Source organism: Trichosurus vulpecula, chromosome 6, assembly GCF_011100635.1.
Source record: "Trichosurus vulpecula isolate mTriVul1 chromosome 6, mTriVul1.pri, whole genome shotgun sequence".
Classification (NCBI taxonomy): Eukaryota; Metazoa; Chordata; class Mammalia; order Diprotodontia; family Phalangeridae; genus Trichosurus; species Trichosurus vulpecula.
Genome location: NC_050578.1, coordinates 67,569,047 through 67,592,104, shown reverse-complemented (window position 1 = coordinate 67,592,104; position 23,058 = coordinate 67,569,047). Strand labels below are relative to the sequence as shown.

The 23,058-nt window shown below is 38.6% G+C and overlaps 1 protein-coding gene across 1 annotated transcript in view; it reads left to right on the top strand.

The window, feature by feature from the left end:
• SLC39A8 (solute carrier family 39 member 8) overlaps positions 1 to 23,058 on the top strand; it is a 64,860-nt gene that overhangs the window by 25,416 nt on the left and 16,386 nt on the right. The window contains exons 3-5 of the mRNA XM_036764348.1: positions 1,916 to 2,085; positions 6,992 to 7,114; positions 7,558 to 7,728. Coding sequence (XP_036620243.1) covers positions 1,916 to 2,085; positions 6,992 to 7,114; positions 7,558 to 7,728 — 464 coding nt within the window. The remainder of the gene's footprint in view (positions 1 to 1,915; positions 2,086 to 6,991; positions 7,115 to 7,557; positions 7,729 to 23,058) is intronic.

Sequence of the window (23,058 nt, the reverse complement as noted above, 5' to 3'; positions counted from 1 at the left end):
AAGTGCTATATAAATACTATTACTACTTACTACTACTCCTTACTACCTACTACTACTGCTGCTGCCACCATCACTACCACCAACAACAGCATCACATCACCACCACCACCACCACCACCACCACCACCACCACCACCACCACCACCACCACCACCACCACCACCATCACCATCACCATCACCATCACCATCACCATCACCATCACCATCACCATCACCATCACCATCACCATCACCATCACCATCACCATCACCATCACCATCACCATCACCATCACCATCACCATCACCATCACCATCACCATCACCTCTTTACGCAGCAACCCCCTCAGGCATCTTCCTGCCATCCATCCATTCTCCATGATGGAATTCCAAGGATCCTCAGAGATGATCTAGCCCAAAATTCTTATTTTATAGATGAGGAAGCTGAAACCCAAAGAGCCTTAAATGTTTTGCTAAGATCGTACATTACAAGTCTCAAGTTGTAGTTGACCTGTTATACCTTTTGTGGTGATCTTCACATGTGTAGGACCAATAGTCTCAGCCTATCTGATTTTACAGAAATTCATTAAGAGAGATTTTGGGGGAGTTCATTTCTGGGATCCCTCCCTTCTTACCATCTTTATCTAAAAGTAAGGTCACCGTAAGCTTTCTTCCCCTTCTTTTTTCCCCTTCTTTTTTCCCCCTAGCCTTGTATAGGGAACTTTTGGTGAGGAAACTCATTATTATTAATAGTGAGGAAATTCCATGTACTAAAGTAGATAATAAGCATTGGCTTTGAAGTTTATAGATTTAGAGGGCTGTCAGGGTGACTTAGAAGCCAAATAATTTATCCACAGTCACACAGACAGTATGAATCAGAAGTAGGACCCGAACCCAGATTTTCCCGATTCTTGATTCACTATAATATATCATCTCTCATGACCTGAGCTTAGGTATGGGGGATGGGTATACATAATGATCTTTTAATAGGCCTAGAGAGCTTAGAGATTTAGAGTTGTAAGGGACCTTACATATCTTCAGGTCTAGCCCTCTCATTTCACAGATGGAGGAACTGAGGTGTAGAAAGCTGAAGTGAAGTACCCAAGGTCATGCAGGTATTTGATGTCTGAGGCAAGATTTGAAATTGGGTCTTCCTGACTCCCAGTGCTGTGTTTTATCCCTTGAACCTCCTAGCTGCCTGGCTAAGTAAATGTTAGCCACTATTGTCTTAGGTGTCCAGATTGGCACAGGTCGTGGAAGCAACAAGAAATAGAGGAGAAATCCACTATACTTTCATAGACAGTCCTTCCAGGTTTAATCTTCTATGGTTCTTAATGAAAGAGGGCTGATTAAAAGGCCAACAGCATTCCTGCTAATGTTAGTTAGGCTGCATTCCTCTCTGCCCATGAGCCAGTTTGGTGTGGTGGACAGAGAGCTGGCCTTGGATCCAGATCCTGCCATTGCCACACACACACACACACACACACACACGTATATATCTATATACATATATATATATACACACATACATATATGCATATACACATACATGCACATCTCTATGTATATATGTGTATATACATATGTGTGTGTGTATATATATGTATGTATATGTGTGTACACACACACACACACACACACACACACACACACACATACTGGTGTGCATCCCTGAATCAGTCACCAGATCTCTCAGTGCTCTAGGTCATTCTTTGCTAAGGCTATAAGTTAAAGAGAAAGTGACTATCTGCAATGATATTGTTAATAATATCACAGACTAGTCCCTATCCCTATTTATGTTAACAAAAGTTTATTATTTTTGTGGCTTTAAGAAGAAATTTGTTCTAAACTTAGTGAATATTTATTTTGAATTAGAATTTGAAGCATGTTCTTTATCAGATTCATCCTTTATCTTTGTTGATTCTCATTCACAGTCTGGGGATACGGATTTCTTTCGGTGACTATCATCAACCTGGCATCTCTCCTGGGACTGGTTTTGACTCCGTTGCTAAAGAAGCCATATTTCCCTAAGATTTTGACTTATTTTGTGGGACTGGCCATCGGGACTCTCTTTTCAAACGCAATTTTCCAGCTTATTCCAGAGGTAGGGTCGTTGGCTATTTGTTAATGTGCTTATTAATAATAACACAGTGTCCAGTTTTCTTCTTTAAAACATTCTGAGCTCCCTCAGTTATGATGATTTTTGCAGCATTTTTTGAGTTGGTTGGATTGTTTTCTATCTGAGGGAAAATCGAATCCTAGCAAGGTTGTGGGCTCGTCCTAAACTACAGAGGTATCTGTGTCAGAGAGAAAATTACTATTCTGGAAGTTCTGGCCAGCAGTTATGCTCAAACAACTTCTGTACACCTCTGAGGAGCTCAAAGATATCTACTGTTCTGCTTTTTGGCAAATCCAATTTTTCAATACAGTGTTACCATTTTCTTTTAAGAGCGGACAGTATCATATTTACTCAGAGAAGACAAGGAAATGCCCATCTGATATTTACTTTACCTAAAGAAGCCCAGGGGATAACAGAGCAGCAGTTATGAACATTTCTTTCAATCAAGGGCTACTGACCCATGGAAAAAATTCTCCTGAAGGCCACACAAATAACGCTGCTGTTAACTTTTTTTTCTTGGAAATATTCCATTTAGCTGCTCCTAAAATTAAAAGCAGTAAACATAAAATTATTCAGTAAATATAATAAAAAAATAGAAGATGTCTATACTCTGGCCAGTGAAGGGAGAAAAACAGTTAGAAGAGAGAGAGATGAGCTTGAAAAGTCACTGAAAGGGACAGAGAAAGACAGGGAGATGGAGACAAAAAGCATCCCTTTAGATTGAGGCACACACAAAGAAATCTATACCCAGATACAGAGGCTAATACACAGAGTAGAGAATAAAAAAAGGCTTTCTTGAAATAACATTTTCATCTTGTGGTCTTTTAGGAAATTTTGGATGAAATCTTTTAAAGTCATGCTAAATTGTCATAACCATAGGCCCAAATGGGGATATCACTTTTTGAAATAATAAAATCCAATTAAAAAACATTTAGGGTACTTTGGCCAGTCTCTTGTTCTACAGATGAGACCTAGAAAGGGGAAATATCTTATAATCAAGGTCACAGAGCTAGTAAGTAAGTTAGCCAAATTTGGAATGCAGCTTTTCTTACTCTTTGGAGTATGTTATTCAGCTTTCTGATCTAGAGAAAAGTCAAGAGCCAGAATTGTCCTGAAGACCAGAGAGATTCCATCCCTTAGTTAGAAGTGAATTATACTGTCGTATTGCTACTTTAAGATGAGTAGTAGCAAAATGGCTACAAAGAAGAGAGAAACTTTCATTGTATAGTAGTAGCCATATATACGTGTCATACTGAAAACCAAAGTTTTTCTGAGAGAGGAAAGGTTAATTAGCAAATATATTGATTAGGTCCTGTTTATGCCTGTTTATTAGGACTATTTTTTTCAAGTAAAACATTCTATTTTGATGAATGTCACCATAGATCCTTAAGCAAATACTGTCACTTGAAATTTTGATTCTGTCTTTCACAGTGTAGATCTAGGATGATTTGTCAATTTCATGTCTTGACACCTAAAATCAAGAAAGGGGGTATTTATCGGGTTAATAGAATAATGTGGATATTTATTTTAATTTTATTGTTTACAGTAGTAGAATATGTAATTCACATGATATATGCATGTGATACACATAGATCATATATGAGAGACATTGTTGTATAGGAGATGGAGAACTGACCTTGGAGCCAGGAATACCTGGGCTTGAGTCTTATCTCTGACACATACTGGCTGTATGACCCTGGGCAAGTCACTTAATCCATCACTGTCCTTCAAGGACTCTAAGCTGCAGAGAAGGTGCTGACCTTTCATGGGAAAGGGAATTTCCTTTATCAGTGGAATCGAGTTCAGTCCCTATCTCTATAAAACAGATGAATACAATGCATAATTAGAGCCCTGTATCATGAATTTTTTCTTCCTGGACTTAGCTGAAGTGTGTGCACATGTTTGTTATGCATCTATAACTTTGGATAAAGTCCTCTTCCAGGGCCTCGTTGGGTCATGGAGGTCACCCTGAGCTCTTGAGTACTGTGCTCCTTGAGTACCACTTCTGGCAGCACCGCTCATGTTGGGAAGGCATCCAATATGTGGTGGTGACAGATTGTCTGAGGCCTGTCTTCCACAAAGTGAAAGGAGTTTCATCACCAGCAAGTTAGACATTACAACATGTGAAATATGGTGCTAAAGCATGGCTTCTTCATCTGTTGTGTGTCCTGGATACCTTGAGCTAAAGTCTGGTGAAATACCTGCACCTCTTCTCAGAATCGTGTGTCTAAAGGCATAAAGTACATACGATGGTAAAGGAAACCAAGTACACTTATCAGAATGTTAAAAAAATAAGTTAATGGACACTCCATATTAAGAACTTTTTCTAAAACCTGGAAGGGTTATGGTTTGTATCACTTGATGGAATCGTAGATCTTTTGAAGCATTAGAGAGGTCCATCAGTCTGTGGACAAAAATATGATACATATAGATTCATAAGGCACTTTTAAATCATGTATCATGTAGTTACATTGTATGTATGTATATAGAGATTGTAAATATATATCCTTTATATTTCAATTAATTGGAAGGCCTTTTGACAAATTGTGTTAAATTGAAGTCCTTAAAAGGCCATCATCTTTAAAGAAAATTCTTTGTGTACCACTGGAAAAGTAAGACTCAAAAGAATGAGCTTAAGGAACACGCTAGTGGCCTGAAGGGTCCAGAAGTACCCAGAAGTGGGCATTGGAAAGGTCTGCTAGAAGAGGTGTTCATAATAATGACTTCTACCGTATGTCCCTCATTCCTTCATACTCTTTGATTCACTGACCCTGGCCTCCTTGCTTCTTCTCTAACAAGCCTCTCCATCTCCCTGGGTGTTTTTACTGGCTCTCTCCCATGCTCAGAATGCTCTCCCTCTTCATCTGGCTTTTGAGGCTTCCTTCAAGTCCTGGGTAAAATCCAAGCTTTTTCTGGAAGCCTTCCCTTCCCTTTAATTATAGTGCCTTCTTTCTGTTGACCATTTTCTACTTATCCTGTATGTATCTTGTTTGTTCATAGTTCTTTACATGTTGTCTCCCTGATTAGATTGCAAGTTCCCTGAGATCAGGCCTGTCCTATACCTTTCTTTGTATCCTCAGTACTTAAGCACTTAATAAATATTTATCAACTGACAGTTGAAATTTGTATAGCATATCTTTGCACTTCAGCCATGGCTTTATTCTAAGAAGGGGTCCATAAGCTTCACCAGATTGCCAAAAGATGTTCATGATACCATGAGCAGCATTGCTTTCATATTTTTGAAAGTTATTTCAGCTTCGTAATGACTCAGTAAAGTAGGTTGAGAGGGCAGATGCAATGTTTTACTGGTGAGAAAACTGAGGCATCTATATAAGTTGATGCTTCCTGTTAGTGGTAGACCTGGGATTTGAAAATAGCTGTTCAGTGGATAGAGCACCAGCCCTGGAGTCAGGGAGGACCAGAATTCAAATCCAGCCTCAGATACGTACTAGCTGTGTGACTTTGGGCAAGTCACTTAACCCCATTGCCTCCAAAAAAAAAATTAAAAAAAAGAGTAGCTGTCCAGGCTGTTGATTTTAAGTTTCCTTTGGAGACAAAGGCCTATTTAAACCACAACTTCATCATCATCAACAACATTGTACTGGTATTGGTGTAAGCCAATGAGGCATAGTATATAAGTCACTGTAGAATTAAAAAGGAATGTGGCAACGGGGTAATTGGAGGAGCTCATGGTATATAGGAGCAAGCTGCAGTGTATATCTAGTGAGGAACATCAGAGAAGAACAGGACTAAAATATGCCATAGAGGAAATGTATAATAGGAAGAGAAGACAGGCTATTCATGTGGTAGGACAAGGCACAGTGGCTGGGCTGCCAGAGTTCTCCCTGGAACTTTCATAAGGTCAGGAGAAAAGGAGGCAGGCCTCAAGCTCTCTCATGGTAGAAGGCTGGTTTCCCCTTGATAATTTGATTGGCATGAAGTGCCCGTGGTCAACTAGAAAAGGATGTAGAAAAGCATCTCACTGGGTAAGTAGGCCAATATGGGTTGTTACAGCTCCATTTGAGTATGTGAGAAGTCTTGCTCCTAACCCAGTGCTTTTCACATTAGGCAGCTGTTCACTTGTGAACTTTACAGTTTTGGGGACCCCAAATGGTAGTTTCTATGTTTTTATGCTAATTCTTCATTTTTGATGTTTTTGGGGGGAGCAGGTGAGTGAGTTTATCTCTGTTCATCATAAGGAGGGAGGGCCTCATATGGTTTTTAGTCCTAGATCATTTTTTCTTCTCCTTGGAATAAACATACTATCAACTCTTCTTTAGCCTCCCTTGGCTCTCTTAAATCTCTCTCTTCCTTATCTTTCACCCCAAGTCCCGAGTCTTCTCTTTCACTTCTCCTTCCCTCTACATTTATGAACAAAAGTACTTCACTTGTGAAGGTTTCAAGCTATGGATTTGGTAGTGATGCTCATAATACATCTATTCCTGTTAAAGAGCAGATATCCAGAGACAGGTTTTAGGAAAGGACAGTGAATTGATTTTCCACTTACATATTACCTCCAAGACCTCTGTTACATTTTTAAACATGAATGAGGACTGCTGACTAGTCAGACCCTGGGGGAGGGGTGTCTTGCAACTTTTGCCTTTCATTGCTATATTACTACTTTGATTATCTGTGGTCTTCTGCTTGGTTGAGTTAATTTTGACTCCCTGTGGAATATGCCAAAGTGATTATCACTTTTTTTTGCACATGTTTACATGTGTATTTGGAAGACAGATCAACAAAAGCATGTAGATGGGGAAAATTGGCCTTGTAATCTTGGCACTAATTGATGTTATAGTAAGTATGGTGTTTGATTGTTTTCCTGTAATTAATTGGGTTCATTTAAATTATAATTTGAGTTCATTTAAATTATTATTCCTTCCTCTCTTAGGCATTTGGATTTGACCCCAAAGTTGATCGCTACATTGAAAAAGCAGCTGCTGTGTTTGGTGGATTCTATATTCTCTTCTTTGTTGAAAGAGTACTTAAGATGCTATTAAAGACTTATGGGCAGGTAAAAGTGCTTTCTTGAAGAGGTCTCTTTCTATTTGATATTTTTGCTAGGCACAAGTGATTTGATATATATAGTTGCAGTTAATTGAATTAAAATAACAATGTGAATCAACACATTGATTAGCATGATAAAAGTTAGAATTTGCTTAGTGCAAAGACAAAGTAAGCATCGAATGACATGTTTAGTTTGTATACATTCTGTTTCAATGTGTTTGTGCATCTTCTAGAAAAAGAAGTCAGTAAAATATAGGCAATGGGACAATGTTTTAAAGTGAGAAAAATCATATATTTTAAATGATTATCTTCAACATATATATATATACAGAACAAACATGTGAATTTTTCCCACTTGTGAATAGAAGGCAGACTCCTTTTGTTTACCTGTCTTGATCAACTTGTATCCTGATCTCTGAAATGTGTACTTTTCCATTTTTTCCACTGCAGAATGATCATGCTCACTTTGGAAATGAGGACTTCTTTCCTTCCCAAGAAAAAGTGAACCCTCCAGCCCCTAAAGTGCCTGCCATCAATGGAGTCAAATGTTATGCAAACCCAGCAGTAACACAGCCTAACGGACATCTCCATTTTGATAATGTCAGTGTGGTTTCTCTCCAGGTATGATGATTCTTTCATTTTCTTGTTTAATTTACTGTGTTCTTTGTGCCATGTAAGGCTATCTGGAAGCCTGGCTAGTTTATTTTTGATGATCAGTCTGATTCCTTATGAAAATATATCAGTGAATTTATTATTTACCTGAACGCTTTCCTTGCCTTTCCATAGATGTGATTATTCTAAATCTTCCAAGGAAGAGAGGAGAGTTGAGGAATTATGGAGAACTGAGTTCTGATTTACTGACAACATTCATTATTTTTCAGGTTCTTACTTCTCTATTGAGGAATGGTGACTCACCCCAAATTGCAGAGTAATAAGTGGCAAAATTAATTAAAATCTATTTTCCTGACATTTCTCCAACAATTCTTCAATGCTTAGAGATAAAAACTACCTTGGTTGATTGAGAGAGAGAAATTGGAAGAGTGAGATGATTTAAAAATTGAAAGAAGGGCTCCATTGACATCCCAAAGTGTCCTTTGCTATTCCAGGTTTGGGATTAAAGCCCTTTTGGTCTAGGAAAAGAGCAGCTGCAGCCCCAGACCCCTGTCTATATGCTTCAGTAGAGCTGGACACACATTTGGGGAGAGGGACAAATGATATCTCTGTAACCCTTGGGTTGGGTTGGATGAGGAGGAAAAGGACTAATGATATCTCTGTAACCTTCTGGCTAGGTCCAGAGCAGGGTTCCTGGACTCCTTTTTCAGCATAATATTTGTAAAAGCATAAAATAAAATCTATAGGATTAGGGAGGAAACCAGTTATGTTGAAATATAATTATTAAAATATTAAAAAAAAGTTCTTGGAGCATTGGTGTGGCAGAGCTTGTGGTGACTGTGGAGAGGGAGTCCTCCTGATAAGTTACATGGCAGAAAGAAGTGCCTGCATGCACAGGCCAGGAGAGGAGTATCATACCACCTCAGAATAGAAGTAGCTCTGAAAACAGCAATGCAAAACCCCTGAAGCTTGGGACAAAGCACTCTCTACTCTTAAAGCAGTCATACCGTGACCAAAAGCTCAAAAGTCAAATAATTGGCTAGGAAAATAAGCAAGCAGCATAAAAGGACTGAGACTTAGACTATAGAATCTTTTTTTGGTGACAACGAAGATCAAAACAAACAGCCAGAAGTAGGTCCTACATCAAAAGCCTCCAAGAAAAATATGAATTGGGCTCAGGCCATGGAAGAGCTCAAAAAGAATTTGGAAAAGCAAGTAAGAGAAGTAGAGGAAAAATTGGGAAGAGAAATGAGAGTAATGCAAGAAAATCATGAAATACAAGTCAATAACTTGCTAAAGGAGACCCCCAAAATGCTGAAGAAAATAACTCCTTAAAATAGACTAACCCAAGTGGCAAAAGAGCTCCAAAAGCCAATGAGGAGAAGAATGCCTTAAAAGGCAGAATTAGCCAAATGGAAAAGGAGGTTCAAAAGACCACTGAAGAAAAATACTACCTTAAAAATTAGATTAGAGCAAGTGGAAGCTAGTGACTTGATGAGAAATCAAGATATTATAAAACAGAACCCAGAGAATGGAAGGCAATGTGAACTATCTCATTAGAAAAACCACTGACCTGGAAAACAGATCCAGGAGAGATAATTTAAAAATTATTGGACTACCTGAAAGCCATGATCAAAAAAAAGAGCCTAGACATTGTCTTTCAAGAAATTATCAAGGAGAACTGCCCTGATATTCTACAGCCAGAGGGTAAAATAGAAATTGAAAGAATCCACCAATAGCCTCCTGAAAAAGATTGCAAAATGAAAACTCCTAGGAATATTGTAGCTAAATTCTAGAGTTCCCAGGTTAAGGAGAAAATATTGCAAGCTGCCAGAAAGAAATAATTCCAGTATTGTGGAAACACAATCAGAATAACACAGGATCTAGCAGTTTCTACATTAAGAATTGAAGGGCTTGGAATATGATATTCCAGAGGTCAAAGGAGCTAGGATTAAAACCAAAAATCACCTGCCCAGCAAAACTGAGTACAATAATATGGACTTTCAATAAAATAGAGGACTTTGAAGCTTTCTCAGTGAGAAGACCAGAGCTGAATAGAAAATTTGACTTTCAAATACAAGAATCAAGAGAAGCATGAAAAGGTAAACAAGAAAGAGAAATCATAAGGGACTTACTAAAGTTGATTGTTTTGTTTACATTCCTATGTGGAAAGATGATATGTGTAATTCATGAGACACTTCTCAGTATTAGGGTAGTTGAAGGGAATACACACACACACACACACATACATATATGTGTGTGTATATATATACATATTTATATTTATATATATATGTATCTATATATATATATATAGACAGAGGGCACAGGGTGAGTTGAATATGAAGGGATGATATCTAAAAAAATCAAATTAAGGGATGAGAGAGGAATATATTGAGAGGGAGAAAAGGAGAGATAAAATGTAAAATTATTTTACATTAAAGTGGTAAGAAAAAGCAGTTATGATGGAAGGGAAGAGGAGGCAGGTGAGGGGGAATGAGTGAATCTTGCTCTCATCAGATTTGACTTAAGGAGGGAATAACATACACACTCAATTGAGTATCTTACCCTACAGGGAAGTTGGGGGGAAGGGGCTAAGGTGAGGATGAAAGAAGGAGGGCAGATCAGGGAAGGAGGTAATCAAAACAAATGCTTTTGTAAAGGGACAGGTCAAGGGAGAAAATTGAATAAAGGGGGGCAGGATAGGATGGAGGGAAATATAGTTAGTCTTTCATAACATGACTATTCTGGAAGTGTTTTGCATAATGATACATGTGTGGCCTATGTTGAATTGCTTGCCTTCTCAAGGATGGTGGGTGGGGAGGGAAGAAGGGAGAAAATTTGGAACTCAAAGTTGTAAAAACAAATGTTCAAAAAAGCTGTTCTTATGTGCAACTGGGAAATAAGATATACAGGCAGTGGGGTATAGAAATGTATCTTGCCCTAGAAGAAAGTAAAGGGAAAGGCAATAAGGATAGGAAGTGGGGTGCAGAAGAGAGGGCAGACTGGGGAAAGAGGCCATCAGAATATATCCATCTTGGGGTGGGGAGAGGATAGAAATGGGGAGAAAATTTGTAACTCAAAATCTTGTGGAAATCAATGTTGAAAACTAAAAATATTAAATAATAAAATTAAAAAGAGAAATATTTATATAAAAAATAATCATCATTCAATTAAAGTTGATAAAAAATTTTAGGCATATATTCTATGCAAGGCATAGTGTTAGGCTGGAGGTTTGGTTTGGTTTGGTTTTTGGATGGGACCTGTGATGCTAATCAGTCAATCAATAAATAAACATTTATCAAGGGGGCAAAAAAAGTTCATGGGCCTCAGGTTAAGAACTTCCAATTTAGAAAACGACAAAGTAGAGCAAAATGCAGCTGGGGAGGGGCCGGGAATAGAGAAGTGCTGACTAACTTTCCTCTCTTCCTATTAAGTTAGAAACCAGCAAATGTTTACTTCCCGAAATTAATCATGTACTGCCTTTGCAAAAATAAGTGTGTTTTGTTTAGAGGTTCCCTTATTGGTTAGATGGTTGCTATTTCAAAAAAGGGTGAGGCAGGAAAAATAGACGGGGAAAATATTGCCCTTGATTCTGGCCTCAATGTTTGTATGTGAGGGAAAAATATGTAATGCAAGAGATAAGTGAATAATATGAGTGAATTTGCCTGTTAGAACCATTATGGATCCAGCCCTTGCATTCATTACTGAGGAGAAAGAAGGTAAAAAGTGAAAACCTCAGTGCACTGACATCAGGATAAACCACCATGTCCTGAAACTGCTTTAGTTTGATGTCAGACTGCATGGAACTGAATGCAGGGTGTTTTTTAAAAGTGTTTAAGCTCCCCCTGGAGGAGGCAAAGAGATATGACCAAGGATAAATTAGAATCGGCTCTGTTTTGTTTCATGGTCCTAAAATTATGAAGCCTTTGGAGGCTGCATAGCTTCCTCGTGCATAGCAGCTGCATAACTGCCCCTTCTCTTCTGTGATTTCATCATCTGGGTAGGTGGGAAGATGAGAAATCGATTGATCAGAGTGTCCTGATCACTCCCCTCTCCCTCAATCATTTTAGTAATCCCTGCTGTTATTTTAGAACAAAGGAATTAGTTCCATAATTTGCTGATAACCAATAAGCATTTATCAAGCACCTCCTATGGGCTAGATATACTGTGTTGGGTAGAGGGAAAGCAAGAGAAAAATGAAACAATGTCTTCCCTCAATAAGTTTTTATTCTATTTGAAGAAACAATAATAATAAAAAAATTCCAGCCTATTTGAGAAATATTTTGTTATACTTTTTTTTAAATTGAAAGATGAGGCTACTATAGCTTTACATGTCCTTTAGAATTTAGCTGTCTGCAGAATTTAGTGATTTGCCTCTTTATTTGGCAGTAAACCGATTTAGGTTCAGCAGTATTATTTCTCCTTACATGAATTACCAGCAGTAGTTAGCATCTGTCATATTGGGAAAGTCTCTTAAATTTCTCAGTCAGGCCTGGAGTCAGGAAGATTTCTTGAGTTCAAATCTGGTCACAGACGCTTATTAGCTGTGTGAGCCAGGGCAAGTCACTTAACCCTGCTTGCCTCAATTTCCTCATATGTCATATGAGCTGGAGAAGGAAATGGCAAACCATTCCAGTATCTTTAGCAGGAAAACCCCAAATGGGGTCACGAAGAGTCAGACACAACTGAAATGACTGTGAAACAACCACAATTAGTTAAACGCTAACCACGTAGTGTCAGTTTTTAAATCCTTAGTTTACTGGCCTCACACCAATCTGATGCTTTCCTCAACTGAGAGATACCTTAAGATTCCCTTTGATAGCAACTAAACTCAACTAGAAGAATGATTTTCTTCTTGTAACAGCCAGAAGATATTCTCTCTTAATGTGCTTTATGGTAGTTTTCTGGGAATCTAGGATAGTCCCGAATGTCGGACAAAGAAGCTCAGATTTAGTAGCTTCTAGGGCTTTCTGCATTAGTGTTATTTTCTCAGAAGAGAATAACACAAAATACTTCAATGAGACCTGATTCCTTCCCCTGTGGATGGTCCCTCCTCCAACATCAATTACAACCTGCCCTTGTATCCTCAGTTTTTTAAATGATTACTGTCCATGTGTCTGCTCCCCTCCCCCTCCCAATAAATCTGCGGTTATATGGTACAGTGGATAGAGCACTAGACTTGAATTTAAGAAGACTTGAGATCTAATCCTGCCCCAGACACTTTCTAGCTGTGTGATCCTGAGCAAGTCAGTTGATCTGAACCTACTTTTTCAAATACACTTTGGGGTTGGACTTGTTGGTCTCAGAGGTCCCTTATATCTCTAAATCTATGCACTTAAGACCCTATGAAACTTGATCAATTCAACTCATTGGAGGCCTTATCCTAGTTCTTTTACGATTTTGTGGATAGTCACCCAGGATTTGGGCTTGGCCCTCTGTAATTTCTCACCATTGTTACTTGGCTGACTCACTTCCTTTCCTGGTCAACCATTCATGGCCTCAATGATTTTTGTTACATCACTTCTCAGATACAAATCATTGTTGGCAATATGCTGAGACCCACATTCATCATGTGTCTCTACTTTTTTCAGTATGATAATGCAGAAAATTCAGAGATTGTTCATCTCCTTCCTTCTCTGCTTCTTATTTCCCAGTATTACCTTTTTCCTACATCACACAGAATCTAAAGTTTTATTAAAACAAAATTCAGAGCTCTCCAGATATGAAAATAACCTTCAGAGGGTAAAGGAGGTCAGTATCATTCTCTTCTTTCAGATGCCATGAGAGTGAATCAGAAGTTTGAAACATTTGCTGTCATTGAATGGAATATAACTTTTGAGACCAATTTAATTTGCCATTTGCATGATAACATTGCCAATCTTTGCACCGCTGATCTTCTATGAGAATCTTTGAGTTATGTCGCACTCTCTCTGTGAGGCTAGCAATATCTGTCAAAGTCTGACACATCCAGTTCATTTGAAAGAGCATTAAAAATGAGTGTGAAGCCTTAAGCATGTGGAGAGAATATTTGATTGTAGTACTATTGAAATAATTGGGACGCAAGCTACCATCTTTTAAAAATTAAGGGTCATACTTGTTATAGTTACTGATAATTTTAGTCTCAGAATTCAGATTTAACAACCATTTATGAAGCACCTATTCTGTACTAGGTGATGAAGAACCAAGATTGATAAAACTAGCCATCCTCTCAAGGACGTTACAATTTAAACAATTGAATAGTAGACTTTGTCATTCTGCATCCATGTGTTTGCTCCCATGGAAGCACAACCTTCACGTTAAATAAATTTTGAGGTATTGGCTTCTCTTTTTCAATAGAATATGTGTCTGTGGCTACTCTAGTGTTCTTTCCTTTCTAATCCCCAATACCTAATTTGAATAAATCTCTGAAACCTAGAAAATAATTGGAGATGACACTGAAGTTGTTCATTTTTGGGACTCATCTTTTCAACTCTACCCCAAAAATTACCCCTAAAAATTACTTAGGAAAATCCAAATCATTTACTGCTAAGTATTTTTAAGACTCTTTAAAACTTATGTAAGTTGACTATTGTTCATTTAGATAATTCCCACGTATAAAGTAACACCAGGATCTCAGAAATTCTTGGTTTCCTGCCTCATATGTGCCCTCCTGCTGCTACGCACCAACCCCTCTGTCACTTTCCTTCCTGTCTCATTTTCTCGTCTTGTTCAAAGACTGATCATCAAATCATATTACCATTGCTACTATGGAAAGTAGGCCAATCTACTGACCTGTGCCTCCATTTAGAATCTTTGTTGTTGGCTTCCTAGGCCATAGCCGCTTTCTTGGCCATCACTCCTTGCTCCCAACATAACTTATCCATGTCAATCTTGTCCCTCAAGAATCCTGATCCCACTGTACCCTCCTTTTCCATTGTGCCCTCTGGTACCATTTTTCTATGTTGTAGATAGTTTTATATTGAATACAGCTTGATTAAATTTATATCTGTCTATAAGTTTCAAGGGTGCAATATCAAGATTACTGTACTTATCTGTATCCTCTTTGGAACATTCTTTCATTCTCTGTATATTTATGAAAAATATTTCATTGATATTTTTTCCTTTTCTTCTTCTTTGTATGTATGTTACTGTCACAACATTCTCTCACAATGTGTCGTATAGCTCCTCCTCTCCAAATAAAAGTCCTCCTTTGTAACAAATAAGTATAGTCAAACAAAATAAATTTCTGTTGTATTGGTTATATGTAAAAAAATGTGTCTCGTTCTATATCCTCTCTTACATCTTTACTAAGTGATAGGAAGTATGCTTCATGATCAATCTCCTCAAATTGTAATCAGTTTTTGCATTTATCAGATATGAAGTCTTTCAGAATTATCTTTCTTTACAATCTTGTCATTTTATAAATAATTCTCTTGGTTCTGCATCAGTTCATACACGTTTTTCCAGGTTTCTTTGGATTCATCCTTGGCAGTAATGGACCATACTTTGTTCTGCCATTTCCCAATTGATAGATACCGGCTTTGTCTCCAGTTGCATGCTATAACAAAAATGCCATAAATATTTTTTACGTATGGGGCCTTTCCCCTTTGTCTTTAATATCTCTTTGCAGCATATGCTTAGTGGTGTTGCTGTTGGTTGAAAGGGTATATACAGTGTAGTAACTTTTTAGGTATAGTTCCAAATTATTTTCCAGAATTGCTGGACCACTTCACAGCTTCACCAGCATGTATCAGTGTGCTCAACACCTTTAGCAATAATATTGTCCTTTTTTTCTTTGCCAATCTGATGGATGTGAGGTGGAATCTTAGAGCTGTTTTAATGTGCATTTCTGCAATTGGTGATTAGGAATATTTTTTCACAGTTATTTATACTTTATCTTTCTTTGAAAATTGCCTGTTGATGTCCTTTGGCCACTTATCTATTGGGGAAAGGTTTTTATACCTGTTTTATGTAACATATCCTAAATATTAAGATTTTTATCAGAGAAATTTATAGCAAATATTTTTCCAGTTAACTATTTCTAATTTAATTTGGGGGTTATAAATCCTCAAGACTTGAAATCTGCTTCTCTTCCAGGGTTTTGTCCTTTCACATTTCCCAATCTCACTGCTAGCATTCAAAGAAGCAGACTTCGCACAGGTTTGAGTGGTAATCTGGATTTTAATATATTGTCACACAAACCATTCAAATATCACTATTTATGAAAATAACAGCTTTAAAAGCAGCCACAATCTGCTGCTTCATGAAGGAAGAGATATGGCTGACTTCCTCTTCCATGTATTTGTCAGTTAGGCAATACGTGAAGCAAGGAAGGAACTGGCATTTATGACAAGTGAGAGGATCTCCCCCTAAAGTGCAAAGATGATGAGCACATCTCTTGTCATCAGCCTTGTTCCTGTGTCTCAGATAGTCATTGGCGAGTTCTGGAATTCTGTCACTGGTGAGTGACATCAGTTAAACCCACAAGTTCTAATATTTAGACTCCATCTGGGTTGTTGCTCTTATTTCAGCCTACTTCATTCAATCCCCTCATTGGGCAGGTAACAGTTTTTGTTCTTCCATGCTTGCTTCTTTGTATCTGGTTGCTTATTTGAATTCTTTTACCCATAGGTCCCCTTCAAGGTAAAGGTCAAAAGCAGTCTGGATAGTAAGGTGTTTAAGAAGCTTGCCCATAAGCAGTCCTCCTCCCCATATCTCTCATTATTCCATCTCCAAGTCCTTTTGGAAGAGCTCCAAAGCGTGGGTTACATATAATCATGGAATGGACTACACTCTTGCTCTGTAAGGTTATGCCAGTGATGAATTCTTTGGCCATGGTAACCCATGAAACAAAATTGTTAGTCAACTGTGTCCAACCCCCTTTTGGGGGAAATGATAGTAGAGTGGCTTACCTTTAACTTCTCCAGCTCTTTTTTACAGATAAGGAAACAGAGGCGAGCAAGATTAAGTGAATTGCCCAGGGGCACAGAGATAAGTGTCTGAGGCCAGACTTGAACTTGACAAGATGAATGTTTCTGACTCCAGGTCCAGCATTCTATCTACTGTGCCACGTAGCTACCCTATGAAAGGAAGTACTGAGGTCTAAAATTGGGAATCTCTCTCACCTACTTTCAGCTCACCCTGGGACTCAGGAAAAAAAGCGTATTTAAATGATTTAAACCTGCTTTGTAGAAACTGCTAATTTTAATAGAAATTTTAGTTAATATGTCAAAATCTAGAAGACTTTCTTTAATCCAAGGTGCTTGGTAGATTTGCCCAGCAGTTTGGAGTGCTGTGATGTCATGAGCTCATGGATTTAATTGCTGCGTGGACCAGTTCAATTCAGCAACTAGTACCTGGCACTCTTGGGTCCTGGGGATGCACAGAAAGAAAAAAAAAAACAGTCCCTGCCCTCAAGGAGCTCACATTCTAGTGAGGTAGACAGCATGTAAACAAAGACAATATAAGTTGAGGCCGGAGAAAATACCAACAACTAAAAAGGATCAGGAAATGTTTTTCGGAGGTGACACCTGAGATGATCAGTGGAGGAAGCTGATTTCAGGCATGGGGGAAAACCACACAGCACATCAGTAAACTTGAATATAGAGTATGTGGAATAATTTTGGAAATGTAGGCTGGAACCAGACTATGCCAGTCTGCATTGTATTTCCTTCTAGACTCATAGGATGTCTTTTATCCTAGAGGCATTTGAGAACCACTGAAGCTTCTTAGGGAGGGATGTGTTATGGTCAGATATGAGTTATTAGCATGATTATTTTGGCAACTCTATAAATGGTAGATTAGAAAGGAGAGAGACTGAAAATGGGTGATCCAAATATGAGACTTTTACAGTAATCCAGGAGAGAGCTGATGAGTGTGTGAACTTGGATGGTGACCCTGTTATCAGACAGATGGGAACTATTACAAAATATACTTTGGAGGCAGAACTGAAGCGATTTGGCAGCTGTTTAGAAGGGGTGAAGGAGAGGAAAGAGTTAGGGATGAATCTGAGTAGGACCCTGGGTGACTAGGAGGATAGAGGTCATCTCAACATAAATAAGGAAATTTGGTGTGTGGTGTGAGAGAGAGAGAGAGAGAGAGGGAGGGGGGGGGGGGGGAGAGAGAGAGAGAGAGAGAGAGAGAGAGAGAGAGAGAGAGAGAGAGAGAGAGAGAGAGAGAGAGAGAGAGAGAGAGAAAGAAATAATGAAATAATAGCCTTTGTTTCGGACCTTGTTAGTTTGAGATGGCCATGGGATATTGAGGTGGAGCTGTCTGGTAGCCAGTTGTTAATGACAGATTAAAGTTCAGCAAAGCAATTAGAATTGGATATAGATTTTTTAGTCATCTGCATAAAGATAATAATTGGCCCCATGGGAGGGGAATTGGGGGGAGGGGGAGAGGATTGTCTAGCCCAGAGCCTCAGGGAACAACAGCATTGATGGAGCAGGATATGGGTGATGATCTAGCAAGGGAGGCTGAGAAGCACCAGAGAAATAGCTAGGGGAAGAGAGCAGGATTTTCAGATTGAGGGAGGAGCTGGAATATGCAGGAGAGGGTGGCCAACAGTTTTCAAAGTTCCAGAGGGAGGTCAGTGAGAATAAGGATTCAGAAAAGGCCATCTGTCAGGATGGCAATTTGTTTTGCTTGACTTTGCATATTTGTCACAAGGGTTTCACTTTCTTTCCCCCCAGTTGGGGTGAGAGGCTAGGAATAAGCTCAGAACGAAAAAAAATGAAAGGACAAAAATGAAAGAAAAGGCCGTGTGATCTAGCAATTAAGAGATGATTGGTTAACCTCTCTAACACCAAACCCCTACCATTACCTGGCAAATGTTGGTCAGGAGGAAATCTAGGTCAAACTGAGTCAAAGGCTTAGAATAAATGCAGCGATATCAAAAAGATAAATTATATCCCTACTGATACTGAGTCATCAGCACCACTATTATGTGAGGGATTTTGTTTTAATCCAGCACCATAGTGAGAAATGAGAGATTGTCCAAAATATGTCTCTTCTTTGTCCTCTACTGTTTGCTTCTTCTCTTATATTAATACAGTACTACATTCTTTACATGCTACACCTTGCAGTTTTGAGATACTGGATCAAGACCCCGGTGAGTGATGTTAACTTAATGGCTTGCATGAAATGGAAAATTACTCATGTCTAGGTTGTTTTACTGTTTTAATAAACTATAAAAACCATGACACAGGTGAAGTGCTGGCCATCTGGGTGTGTACTATAATTCATTCTCTCTATTCAAGGCTACTTTGGGAAAGAAAGTCCCTCAAATAAAAAGATACAGTTACAAATTAGGTGTGGGGCAGCCTACATGCCATTTACATTTGGGGTAATGTAATAAGATATTTCATATATGAAAGGCATGCATAAAGGAAATTCATTTATGTCTAAGGATAAAGATATACATACCTTTTCATAGCTGGAGTGCTTTGGTTAGTGATGTTAGGGACTATGCTAAGGATTTGGCGTACTTGGAGACTAAATTAATGGCTTACTCTTAATAAATGTACCCAGTTAGCACTGAGATCATTGATTGGCTGGTGAAATTTATATTAACATTCACCACAATGAACTTGCTTTTGGATAGAGCCTTCTGCAGGACTCTCTATCCAGTTATCTGAATGAATATGAAATTGTTTTAATTAGTGGCAAAGTATAGGTACCTTTAAAAAGCTGTTCTCCGTGCTTAATCAGTGGCTTGGATGCTAATCGATTTAATGGAAGGACCTTGTCTAGAGACTCTCTTCCCTGTGAGACTTCATTTCTGCTCATTGCTGATGTCATGAGGTCATCTTCATGTTAAATATCAAAAAGAATACATTTTATTTGTTTAGAAATATTTATGCTTTTTTCCTTGTCACTTCCCAATCTCACCTGCCTATTCCAAATCAAACTCTCCCTTTGTAAGAAAATATGATTAAGCAAAACAAACACAATACATTGGGCATGTCTGTAAATTTATGCTTTTGAGATATGTCTGTGTATGTACATATAAATGTAGGGTACGTGTGTGTTTATAATATGTATATATGTATGTGTGTGTATATTACTGAGCATCTTTTGGGTATAAATCCAAAGTATTTTTTTAATATCGCCTCATAAAACCTATGTCGCAACTCCACTGATGACCTGCTTTATAGCTTGGAAAACTTAGAAGATTGTGTTTTTCCAAGGTCACTGGATGACTGCAGTCTCCAACCTGGCTTTTTGGTGTTTTTTGGTCCTTCTGTGTTGTGCAATAACTTCCTTCTCTGGATACTGGTATATCGGGAGAAAGTGAATACATGATTCTTAGTAAACATTTATTAAGTGCTATGCTAAGCACCTGGGAGAAAAAGCAAGGTAAAAGACAGTCACTGCTCTTAAGGAGCACACAGCCTAATGGGGGAGACTCCATGCAAACATCTGTGTATAAATGAGCAATAGATAGGATAAATTTGAAAAAGGTGCTAGAATGAAGGAGGATCAGGCAAGGCTTCTTGGAGAAGCTGGTGTTTTTTTTTTTTGGCTGGGATTTGAAGGAAGACAGGAAGCAGAGATGAGGAAGGGAGTTAGTATGAGTGTGGGGAGCATCTTGATACATGGTATTTTGACCCTAGAAGCTGATACAGTGCCTGCAATGTAGTACATGCCTAATAAATGCTTGTCGAATGATTGATTGATAGGGTGGCTCATTACCAGAAAAATAAACACCAGAAGAGTCTTCCTTTCCTCAACCCCCATGCCACCAATTATGAGATTCGCTACTAAAGGGCAGTGTTGGATGAGGGAGGACTCACAGTGATCATGGATCTTAGATTTTAATTTCATTTAGTCTTCATTTTATGGATGAAGCTCAGAGAGTAAAATGACTTACCCAAGGTCACACGGTTATTTGGTGCAGTCAATTTTCAGTCCCAGAACCTTTGACACCAAAGTCATTGTTTTTTTCATTTAAGGAAATCATGATGCCCTGTAAGTACTAAAGCAGTGAAGAAGGAGCTCTGGAAATAATAATAAAGAACATAAAAATAAAATGGATCTGGTACAGAAGAAACTGTGAGTTGGAGCCAAGGTGTGTCTCCAAGTGAGACAATGGCTCTGAATGTGTCATAACATTTTAGCCTTGCACTATTGGAATCCTAACATCCACATAAGGATTGTTTGTCGTTTAGGAAGCAGAGCTCTGCTTCATATACACGGGTGGACTGTTATGGTTGGAATTTTAGAAGATTTCCTCACCCCACCTCCATCTCTTCATATTAGCTTACAGTACATTACTTAGTCAACTCAACTTACTTGCCTCCATTAAAAGGTTGTGTAGCATGGTGGATAGAGAGCTGACTTTGGAGTGAGGAAGATCTGATTCAAGTCCCATTTCTGACATATATTGGCTCCATGACCTCAGGCAAGTCACTTAACCTCTCATTGAAATAGGCAACAATATGGTGCTATTCAGAGCAGGTGCCAGTCTGCCTTGATAGAGAGAATTTCCTCATTCAGATTACCCTGCTCCAAAGAAATCACAAATTAACCCATTATAAATAACCCCTCAAAATTCCAACAGATGACAACTAGTCCTCATTATGAATTGGGAATTCATTTCACAAGTCTGATATGGTACTGGAACCTTAGGATAGGCAGGACCTCCCAAACTCAATCGGTCCTCCTTGGCCTACTTGAACTGTGCAATTATTGTCAACAAACATCACCATTTTTCTCCAGTGCTATTTTATTTCTTTCTCTTCTTGATCCCATTGCTAGGTCCTAGTTTTCTTCCTATAAAACTTTAAGCGAGTTGTTAACCACCTGTCACTTGTCTTCTCTTCTGCTCCCTCTCTGTTATTACATGTATCTCTGCAAAGATATGTATATGTGTGGGTATGTATATATCATCCTATATGCGTAAGATTCATATATACATGTATATATGTACACACACAAAGATCACATAACTGACTCACAATGCTTGCTTGGAGTTATCTTAATAGCAGTGGTGATGGTTTTATGCTGTTGCATCATATTCTCATGTGAAATGTCTTTAGGATGTTTGGCTATTATTTGAGATTCATCTTTGGTCATTTGGGGGGACTAGAATGGGTAGCTTGCTGGCACAGTGGATAGAGTGCCAGGATTAAAGTTAGGAAGACTCATCATCCAGAGTTCAAATCTGGGCTGAGACATTATCTATGTGACCCTGGGCAAGTCATTTAGCCTTGCTTGTTTCAGTTTCCTCACCTATCAAATGAGTTGGAGAAGGAAATGGCAAACCACCTCAATGCATTTGCCAAGAAAATCCCAAAGCAGAATCAGACACAACTGAACCCCAACAAAGAATGAAGTGAATTGGCCATGAACACGAAGAGTCAGACATGACAGAACAACAACAAAAAATGGAAGTTAATTGGTCCACAGAACAATCAGATCTATGGGCTTTGGCCTTAGTGGTGTGGTGTGGTGGCTCAGCCAGTCCCAGGCGTTCTAGATCACTTCTAGTTGCCTTTCTTTGTTAAGTCGTTTCCCCACTTCAACATGCCTTATACAGAAAAAAGATCACCTTTATCAGATAGTTCAGTAAAAATGTGATTTTGGCTATGTTTTGGGAATCAGTCATTCAGGCTGGCTGAGATTTCCAGACAGGTGGATGTTTGCTCTAAAAGTTTTAAATAAAATGAAATTCTGTCTAAAATGTACATCCCAGAGGCACTTTTCTAGCTTCTTAAATATAACGTGTTGACTGTAATTTGGACTTTTCGTTGATGGCTCATAGTCATCTTGAGGAAAACTGGATATCCTTGACATTCTTTTTTCATTCTCAGCCACCCTTGACAGTACAGGTGACCCAGACATGGATATCCTCTGTTGCCAAGTGGACTAGAGATGATGATTTGTCCCTGAAGATTGGCAGTCTATTCTGTCTCCTGACTTGTTGTTGCTGCCTCTTGCCTGTTGTCAGAGTATCAGTTACTGGCTATGCTCATCATTGTTTCTTATTACAGATGCTACTTCTATTTAATTTTTAATCTCCCTGACTTTTCCCCTTTTTGTCTTCCCTTTTTGTTTTCTTGTATCTAAATTATAGTTGACTTTTCCTGTGCGTCTCAAGTTTTGTTGGAAAAGGCTCATCTTCCACGGACCTTCTCAATAACTGTAACACTCCTTTTGGACCATACTAACCACAGAGTATCAGATATAGTCTTTGGGTCTGCATTCTCTTTGGCAGTAATCATTTGTTCCTGAATGCCCTTGGGCTGCTGCTTTACTGACCACAAGATTCCTTCTCTACTCCCAGCCCCAAACTTGAACCCCTTCTTCCTAGCCACTTCTAGGTCCGGAACTCTTCTTCATGACTAGCTTCCAGAG